Source organism: Protomyctophum bolini (genome assembly GCF_963924005.1).
Source record: "Protomyctophum bolini genome assembly, chromosome: 3".
NCBI lineage: Eukaryota > Metazoa > Chordata > Actinopteri > Myctophiformes > Myctophidae > Protomyctophum > Protomyctophum bolini.
In genome coordinates this window covers 6,382,964-6,393,605 of record NC_137864.1, presented here as the reverse complement: position 1 = coordinate 6,393,605, position 10,642 = coordinate 6,382,964, and the positions used below count along the sequence as shown (strand labels likewise).

General features: G+C 42.7%; 1 protein-coding gene across 1 annotated transcript; it reads right to left on the bottom strand.

The window, feature by feature from the left end:
- Window positions 1–1,647: 1,647 nt before the first annotated feature.
- Window positions 1,648–8,557, bottom strand: LOC308311885 (extracellular calcium-sensing receptor-like; the record flags this gene model as incomplete). Its single annotated transcript, XM_080758660.1, has 9 exons — window positions 1,648–2,546; window positions 2,645–2,768; window positions 3,296–3,523; window positions 3,660–3,935; window positions 4,638–4,844; window positions 5,421–5,690; window positions 5,964–6,050; window positions 7,111–7,391; window positions 8,512–8,557. 9 exons carry the CDS (start codon window positions 8,555–8,557, stop codon window positions 1,648–1,650), a joined length of 2,418 nt encoding a protein of 805 aa, XP_080614786.1.
- Window positions 8,558–10,642: the final 2,085 nt, after the last annotated feature.

Here is a 10,642-nt window from a genome sequence, read left to right as displayed (position 1 = left end):
TGTCTTTTTTTAATGTTGGTTCATGCTGTTATGATTTCAAACATCAGTATACTCCTCAGCTCATAATGGTTATCTTTCATTTGGAACAGTTTCTGAATGCAGCTTGTGTCCAACAATATCATGGAATTGGAAAATGTATTATAGGGTATGTAATAAAGAGTTTATTGGTTGGTTCATGATAATCTGAACTATTTATTATTCTTTCTATCTATTATTCTCTCTTCTGTAATATAAAAATCACACCCGTATGAAGTGACCCAGCTAACATGTCCATCTGGGCCCAATTGGGTTTTGACATGGGCTATGGCAGTGATACTCAACCTCAGGCCCGCGGGCCACATCAGGCCCGCGGGACCATTATGACTGGCCCACCAATGAAAATCTAAAAAAAAGAAGAAAAAAAAATCTGGAAAATGAAATAAAAATAAATAAATCTGAATGAAGTTATCTTTAATTACATTATTATAAGTAATACTATTAGAGTTGTACTATTACTCGAACGAAAATAAAAGCTTGGGGGGGGGGAGATGCAATTGCGGAAATGGAAATTGCGGAAATTGCGGAAATGGAAATTTGGAAAATGGAAATTGCGGAAATTGCGGAAATGCGGAAATGGAAATTGCGGAAATTGCGGAAATGGAAATTTGGAAAATGGAAATTGCGGAAATTGCGGAAATGCGGAAATGGAAATTGCGGAAATGGAAATTTGGAAAATGGAAATTGCGGAAATTGCGGAAATGCGGAAATGGAAATTGCGGAAATGGTCATTGTGGAAATTGCGGAAATGGTGGAAATGGAAATTGAGGAAATTGCGGAAATGGAAATTGCGGAAATTGCTCTTCACTTATAGCTATCTATTTTCAGGTAGATTGTTTTATTTTACTCAGTCAGCCATATCACTACTCATTTTTTTCATGAAAAAGGTTTTATTTATTTACATATTGTGTGCATGCACATTGTACTTTGATACATTTTGCGAAAATAAAGCAATTGAAAGAGAGAAGTTATCAAGTATCATTAATGTCGTAATTTTATCTACTGGCCCCTGGCCCCTTGCCATTTTTGTAATGTGGCCCACAGGTAAATCTATTTGAGTATCCCTGCTCTATGGCAATAGCACAAACTTTGGCATGCTACTAGTCTTACATGCTTAAACCTACCAACCCCATTCTAGCCTACTTGGGTTCATCTTAGGGTGGACATGTTTGCCTGAAAAGGAATCTTTGTCATAGTTTTAGAAATATAGTGCTTTCAAATTTGAGACATTTAACATGGGGCTCAATGGCAGCTTTATAGGCACTCAAAAATCACATTCACCTAGAAACTCCATTCACACTGTTTATTATTCGGCTTACTGTGGAGACACATGCTGGAAGTTTTTACTTTGAAATGTTTTGTTTTATTTATTTTGTCAAGTGTGTGAAGTTACAAACGGGGTGTGGATATTTGTGGATATTCAAGCAAATAAAAAACGGTAAGGGGTGCTAACAAAAGACAGTATACACAACATTTACAACAGGTCACTGACTAAAGAGCACACGTTTCTTTCCCTTTCTCAAATCCTGGTGCAAGTTTTTCCTGTGTAGATTACATGTTTAGTAAAGTGTTCTATATTTTTCTATATTTCCGCTATGTCTTGTTGGTGGGTCATCGACCCATGATGGACTTCTTAGTGTTTCTCTCAGGTCTCAGCAGGATGGTATAACACTTTGGGCCAAACAGTGGCAGCAACAGGCCAAAACTAGATGCCAATATGGCAAACACCTCCACTACATCTGCATATTTGCCTGGAGAGCTGACGTATGCTGGGATGAAGGCTATCCACACGGCACAGAAGATCAACATGCTGAAAGTGATTAACTTGGCTTCATTGAAGTTGTCTGGGAGATTCCTTGCCATGAATGCTAGGAGGAAGCTGAGGAGTGCCAGTAAGCCAATATAACCCAATAATACTGCAAAACCAACAGTTGATCCCACTGCACACTCATAGACTATCTTATCACTGTGGTATTGTGTGTTTTTATGAGGAGTCGGTGAGGCAGACACAAGCCAGGTTATGCAGACTATTGCCTGGATGAAAGTAAGAACCAGAACTGTTCCTCTCTGCTGCATGGCACCAAACCACTTCATGATGTCTGCACCCCCAGGCTTGGAGGCCTTGAACACGGCCAACACCACCATAGTCTTTACCAGGATACACGAGACACACAGCACAAAGCTGATCCCAAACGCTGCATGCCTCAGCTGACAAGTCCAGAGCCTGGGACGGCCAATGAACAGAAGTGAACACAAGAAACACAGTTTGAGGGACAACAAGAGAAGGAAGCTGAGTTCTGAGTTGTTGGCGCGCACCATGGGTGTGCTTCGATGATAGATGAAGATTCCCAGGACAATGGCACAGGTAAAGGTGCCCAGCAACGAGATGGTTGTCAAGGAGATACCCAGAGCCTCATGGTAGGAGAGGAACTCCATGCTCTTTGGGACACACTGGTCACGCTGGGGACTGGACCAGAAGTCCTCTGGACAGCTGGTGCACTCTGTAGAGTCTAACGAAGAGGGCAATATTTAAGGGATGGACAACAACATTGTTTTAAAGATAACCCACTGTACATAGAGTGCTCTGAATGTGGTTCTGTAAACCTACCGGTCTCATTGCTGATCTCTCCCTCGGAACAAGAAATGCAGTCAAAGCAGCAGACAGGCTCCCCTTTCCTTCTGGCCACTCGGGTTCCAGGGGAACAGCTCTCACTGCACACTGACCGAGGAGCCTACAAAATTAAGTAACAATGATCACTTTCAGACAAATTAATTAATAAAGCATATTTAGAAACAACTCTAATTGGCCAAAGTGCTGTACAGACGAGGTCACCATGAGGTATCTAAAAAGCACAAAGTCCACAAATAACCAATCAGCAATTACCGTAATAGAAACAACACAACTCAGACATAATGAATTGCATTTTTATAGCGCTTTTTCCAAGTGCTCAAAGCGCTTTACAACGGTTCATTCATTCATACATTGGGAGGTGAAGCGGCGAACAGTCGACGCCAGCGTCCTCACTTCCCACATTCACCAATGGTGGCAAGCTCACACCAACCAACTAATTGGAGGCAATGTAGGGTTCAGTGTCAGACATGTAGGACTAATTTAACTCAGACATGTAGGACAAATCTAACTTAATTTCATTCAGTTGTACACTTTATGTCCACATGGGTTTATGAGCCTGAGTTGTCTAAACTAAATTCCATGCACATAATTAGCTCGATATAAGTTATATAATGAAGCCAAAGTGACCTTTGTGAATGCAACGTTCCAGAAGATTCTGTCCTCATCAAGGATGAGTTCGTCATCTCCGGAGGCAGACTTCTTGACCACACCCACATTGTGAACCTCTGCGCTTCCGTCAGGGAGCCACCCCCAGTTCATGACATCATAGATTGGTATAGGATCACCACTCTCATCAAATGATACATGATCACCAAATGATGTGGTGAAGTTGATCTTTTCCAGGTAATACATAAGCTACAGATATACAGATGTAGAAATGCTGATGAGCTAAATTATGAACACTGAGAAACGTTTGACTGACTTTGTGCTCATACACACTCCCACGTTGTAACACACCCTTTAACAATGAAACTGTGAGTTGAAGTTGCACCTGCCATGGCTGTATTGTCTGCAAACTGGCACATCTGTGCCCAGTGAAAGGCCCTCTTCCTGGAACACACTGCAACATGTCATGGAGGGCGTGGGCCAGAGCATACACAGCCTTGTACACATTATACTCTAGCCTGAGCTCGGACACATCCAACAGGGTAGTTTCTGCTGTGCCCAGGTCCTCTTGTCCAGTGCACACCCCTCCGCCGGCATCCACCCACCCTGACGGAAGGGGTGCAAATTTACACCCAAAAGTGTTCTCCCAAAACTGCCTCACCTGAAGAAACACAATGAAGACTTACGCATAAATTCAAATACTTTGTGAATATTTACCAGGCAACAGTTTGAATAAGCTGCAGACTCGTAGCTTTGTCTTTTTCGACCAAGAAAAAACACACTGTTCATCAGGTACAATGACTATACTAGGAAGTGTTAAAATTATGTTTTTATGTGGCCACACTCACCAGTTCATTAAGTATACAACGGTGTGTTGTATGGTAATGGGGGAGAGGTTAGGGGAGAGAGGTTAGGGTTATGTACTGTATGTCACAAAAATTATGTATTTTCGATTGGGCCTTTTGACTCAAAGGCTTTCAGCTTTCAGGAAGAAACCAAACATACAGAGGGAAGACATATTACTTGAATATTCTAACCACATGTTAACTCCATAGATAGACACATACAAAACAGAAAAAGGCACTTTTAAGAATGTGAGGATACTAGACAGATTCTAGGTTTATTGTTTACCTGGTATTTAAAATGTAATATGATTAGTGTTTAGTGTGTAGCATATTGTTTAAGCAGATAAGCTCATTGCTTACGAGGTAAGCTAATTTCTCTGAGGCACTGTTGTCTCTGGGCTGTATTTATTTGTGTTGTTACAAAGTAAAAATGTACTCTGCTTATTTGCATCTGACACTTGTAAGTTGCTCTGCCTGCATGCCTAAATTGTAAACACTAGATTAAACCAAAGACTCACTATGGTATTTTCATGTCTGTTGTCAGGGCCATTGTCAGGATGTATCTTTAACAAGAAGTCCTTGAGACCTGCTATCTCTCCTTGACGGACGGCAACACCCAGGGTGCCTGCCAGGTACGGCATGAAGTGAGGAGTCTGGAAATTGGCGTCTGTTGTCCAGCCCACGTCGGATATCCACTGCAGTCCTGTGACGTTCTGCTTTACCACCTAAGCAAATTAAAACATATAATATGCTCATTTCCTCTGTACATTTTTGTGGCAGCAAAAATAAAATGAATCACACTCTCTCTCAGCCTATGTGAATTGTGCTGCCTTTCTTGCAATAAGGACAAGCAGATGTACTATCTCATTTGGATCATTGTTTGGATCTATCAGCCATCAGATATCAGAGCCATAACTAGTGCAGTGTACGACTGTACGTGGATGGAATTATGGGATATATTGGGCCTTTTTGAGTTCACTTCTGTTACAGGTATGTGCATGCATGTGGTAACTGCATTAAGGTTTTTAAACCATTAATTCCCTAAATCATTTTTGCAGTGAGATGTGTGACATTGAATAAATATATGAACAATGTGACTCATGTGAGCATATGCTTATTGTACACAGAAGTACTGAGAAAATTGCAGGGATTCGATTGCATTGCAATTAAAAACAATGTTTGGAATTCATTTGTAACCCATTTGTTTTTCTATGGAGGAATGTATTAACTTCAATGTAACTCATTTCAGATTCCTTATAATTATGAATCCCTATAAATTAACATGAATCATTAACCCCAACCTCTTCCAGCAGATTAAACATATGGATCCCATAGACCACTGGAATGACCACACGGGCTGTGGAGGTCTTCATCGCGGTGACGATCCTCTGCAGTTCAGCGGGGTCATTGTCCCAGGGCAGAACCTCCACGTAAGCCAGACAACCCAGACCAGACTGGGCCAGCTCAGACTGGAAGGACCTGGCTGCGTCGCGGCCATAGGCATCGTCAGTGAACAGCATCCCTGCCCACGTCCATCCGAACCGCTTCATAATCTGGAGCATAGCTCGCACCTGATGATGAGAGGTGTATACTGACTATAGACAAAATTCACAGAGGCTTGCCTGGGTGCGGCCATTACTGAGGTGTACCATTAAGTGCAGCAGCACTGATTAGCTACACCTGGCTGGCCTACGGAGCACCTGCTCCATGGATCACACCTCAGTAATGGCCGCGCCCAGGGCGCACCCTTCTGTGAATTCGTCTATACTCACTAGAGGAACATTTTGATAAGCGTGTGGAAAATGTACTACTTTCATGCCAACAGTGTTTTGCAAGAAGTTCACCTGGAAAGCCCCACTTGGGATTGTTCTGAAGACGGATGGAAACCTATGCCGGTTACTCAGACAGGAGCAGGTGGCATAGTAACTAACCTGCAAAAAGCACAAAACATTAATATCCTGTGATATACTACTACTACCTTTCCCCTGCAAGCAGAGCATGTGATAGAGCTAAACAGGGAGAAATCCCACTCCAGGTCATAAGGCCTGCTCAAACACAATCCCTGTCACTCTGCTCATACTGATCACTCATCACTTCCAAACTCCAACACTTGGAAAAAGAATCACCTGCAAGGAATTTCTTGACAGAAAGTAGCTCAACAAACACTATCCATAAGCACCATGGACAGCGACACTGTCACTTCTGTGTGACTGTGATTGTATGTTTGCTTATTGTGCACAGAAGTAATAATATGTTGAAAGGCGAAAGGAAAATAAAGGGAGAAAGATGTCAAAAGATTACATTGTTACATAATATAACAATTATACTATAAACAAAACATAACACAATACACTATACAAAGGCAATACATTGTTTATCATTTTAAAAAGAGAAAAATAAGTGCTGCAGGGATCAAAATAAATATGTCATATTTTATCATCAAAGACGGAGTGCCTTGGATTTATTTTCTTTGCACGTATGCAGGTCACACCATTTGAGAGTTAAGCAGTACTTTTGTAAATAGCTAAATAAATTATGAATTCAATTAGGGACCACAATTTCTGCCAATACCAATTACCGATACCAGTGTTAATTGTGATCTTGTGTTGTGTCTATAGCTATCTATCTATATATCTCGTGTTGTGTTTATAGCAGACTCACTCAAATGTGCACTTGCAGTTTGGGCAACTCGAAAGCAAACTCCACATGCCCCAACATTTTATTTACCTGCCATAGTGTTAACCCCTTACCCCCTGTGTCGGATCTGTGGTTTAGACTGGCATATTTGCCGATACAGATATGACAAATTAGGATTTAGGACCGATACCAATACAGTATCTCAAAATGAAATGTAATATCAAATTGGTGATGATCAAAGTGATGTTTGATTGATTGATTGAATATTTTATTAGACAAAAGAAAAATGCAAACCTAAAGGAGGCCAGTGATTTGCTTGTTTTAAGGGAAGGGGGCACGTTCACATTCACTTACCATGGGCACTCTGTACAAACCTAATATACTAGAGATGGCGATAGAATTTGTTGAAGAATCATCACCCACTATTCCGAGCACTGGAGGAGAGCCGACACAGCTCTCGTCCAGTGTGAACTGCTCCTCTCGCCCACTGACCATTGACAACGCTGCACGGAACGCCACTCCGAGAGAATAGCAGTTATCATGGAGACTGTATCCCAGGGTCACATTGGGGAGTAGGCTGGGGTTGCCGTTGATCTCATTAATGGCAAAAGCCATGGTCTGGGCCCATCTGAACCCTTCAATGTTAAAACTAACACACACACACACACACACACACACACACACACACACACACACAATGCAACTGTAACCTTTAATAATGTATCATTGTAGGAATAGTTCACTTCAAGGGAAAAGGCTCGCTCGACTCAGACAGTCTTTTAAAGGTTCAGGCCGTGTGGTGGGTGGAGATTCAAAGAGAACATATTATATAAAAGAGAAACAAACGCGTTTCGGCGCGAAGGCCTTTCGTCAGTGTCAGAATTGATGACTCAGTGCTCTTAAAGGCACCATACTCCTCGGGTGAATGTCTCTCCCAGTCTCTAGATGTGGGTCACCACAACGTCCTGAAATCTGACACAGACGAAGGCCTGCACGCTCCGAAACGTGTCTGTCTGGTTTGACTCCATTATTAAACAAGAACAAGACTCTTACTACGACTGAGAGTGCAGATTTTATTCTCTCTTTTCATTGTAGAAATAAGCATTAAGTAATCGCTATACTACAGTATCTATCAGGAAGAAGTTCCCATTTTTCTTGCTTGCTATATGCATTGTGTGATACTCACGTATTGCAAGAGGGGTCAGGTGGCTTGGAGGTGAAAGACAGCTCCGGGAATACAGAGGAGAAGTGGATTGTAAACAAACCACCCAGAATAAAGTCCCCGGCCTCGTAGATTCTGTTGAGATTAAACCGTGCCTGTAACTCACAAGAAGAGGAAGGTGAGGAAGACGAAGGAGAGAAGGAAGAGAACAAGTATAAGTACATATATGCAAGCAGGTGTATGTCTAGAGAAGCCCTCATGGCTGACTGTCCTCCTGTGTCTAACCCCCCCCTCTCCCCACCTTGTTTGTCCAGTTGTTACGTTTTATACACGGTGCTGCGTGCCGTACGTCCCCTGTGTCAACACTAATCTGGGCAGAGGCAGAAGTAGGGGCATGGCTTAACATACATTAACAATCACGTCATATCAAAATAATGTTGTGTATGTCCTGCAACGTGCACTACCTCACCCGTGCTTCATTTGCAATACTTGCTCCCGATCCAACTCCGATCCTTTTATTTTGAAACCGGCATGCCGATACCGATTCTAGCGATTACGGACTCTGATTCAGACGACTCTGAGGCGTGACCTACCAGCCATGGAGGCCCAGAACTCTTGGGCATCTTGAGCGATGCCCATGTGTTGGTTCCCACAACACCAATTTGCTGGCTGGCAGTACTTGATGTCTTTGGCAGTGTCCTGATAAGTCTCATTCTCCTTGCTGCTACTTTCTGGCTCACCCTTGGTACCCTTGCCATGCAACATTCTGATGTAGCACCCGTCTAGAGACTTCTGCAGGGTTGGTTTCAGGGTCCAGCATTCACTGCCATATCCACACTTTTCCTGGGCTGTGTGTGCTCCAGTTCCTGTCGATTTGATCCAATGAAAGCCAATGAAACTGGTCAGATGACCAATGATATCCAATGAAATCAACAGGAACTGGAGCACACACAGCCCAGGAAAAGTGTGGATAGAAGAACAGACTCTATACCGTTGCATAGAAGAAGCTGAGTTTGATTTGACGGGGGAGGTTGGAATTCCATACACTTGTCATGCCTTCCTCACTTTCAGATCCTTGCTTAATTTTGTTTTTCACATGAACGTTTATAACAAAGCAAACCGTTGAAAATGTATGGTTATTTAAAAGTACATGCCCCATAGACACAATGTTATGCTGTCCCGAGGTAAGATGGCCGCCACGTAGTGACGTCGCTCTCCATTGGCCAGAGCGTGGGTGAGCCATCAAGCTTTCTTATATATATCTATGGGCTAGCCGACGCAGTAGCTGAAAACAGCACAACATGCACAAACTAGGCTACAGGCACTACTCCCACAGTTCTACTGCAACACATCACACAGCCCTGCATGCAAGCGCACCACTTACCCCTAAACTTATTTGCCACTATTTTGAAAAACATTTTAAAATAGTTCAAATAGCCAATCTACTGTACAAGCTCACAACATGTCGATATTATGGAGATCTCTGATGTCATCATACTGTATGTCCATACAATATATACTGGTCCATATATATATATATACTTGTCTGCCCATGGGTCAGATCATCTGCATTCCCTTGGGCCTTGTCCCTCTCCCTTGGGATTTCTTTTTGCGTATTTAATTAATTTATATATATATTTTACTTTGATCATTTCTGTGAACTATAGCTTGCATTTAGAAGTCCCCAGGTGTACAGGTATTATAGTCGTCATGGCAATTGAATCCAACGTGAGCTGGGCAAGCAAAGACAGGTACCGTGTGTTTTCTCCAGTGATGACATCGGTGCCAGGGGCTATGAAACAGGTGTGATGTGAGAAAATAATTAATTCTCATGTCACCGGAGATCATTCATTTTCATTAATTAGCGCGGGAGTGATTTGTACAGTGTCATAACAGAGACAGGAACCTACATCTGTATGGTTCTGGTTCACAAAATATACTCCAAATGTAGATAGATCTAAATAAACTACAGCATACAGCAATTAAAACCTACGACCTTGCTCAAAGGCCTTTCAACAGTGTTGAGAGAGAGGGGTGAGTGTTCTCTTTCAGTGTCAGAATATAGAACTGACACTGAAAAGTGTCAGTGACAGTTCTATTCATTCCCCAACCAGGTTTCTTAATTTCTGCCATTCAGTCCTGGGAATCGAACCGCTGGCTATACCGCTGGCTTCCCCCCGCTGTAATGTATCTGACTAATTACCTAAAAAAATCGACACCCACAGTGGCACAGCCACAATGTGCTTCCTAAATAATTATGTGCTCGGCAGACCCCTTGGCTTAGATCATCTAGTGATGCTTAGAGATTCCAGAGACCCCAAACACAAAAGAATATGGAGAAGCCGCCTTTAGCTACTATGCCCCTGTGCTGTGGAACAGCCTGCCAAGGGATCTATATACGGTTCTCTGAACACTTTTAAACGAAATCTTAAGACACGCCTTTTTAGCATTGCTTTTACCTAGATCATTGCATGTCCTTTTTCCTATGTCTGTAATCCAATTCGACACACGCGTTCCACACCACCAAAGGGAGTGCAGTGCCCGGCCTCGAGTCGGTCAGACAACACGGTTGTCCAGAACCGCCACAAAAGGCCTCTGTCCTGGCACTGGACAGGGGCCCTGCCCAGGGCCCTATATCTCCATACTGTATATATGGAGCTGGCCTGTTCTGACGTCATAATGTTTTGACATCTGCATAGACTCCATATTTGGGCATGCCTGACA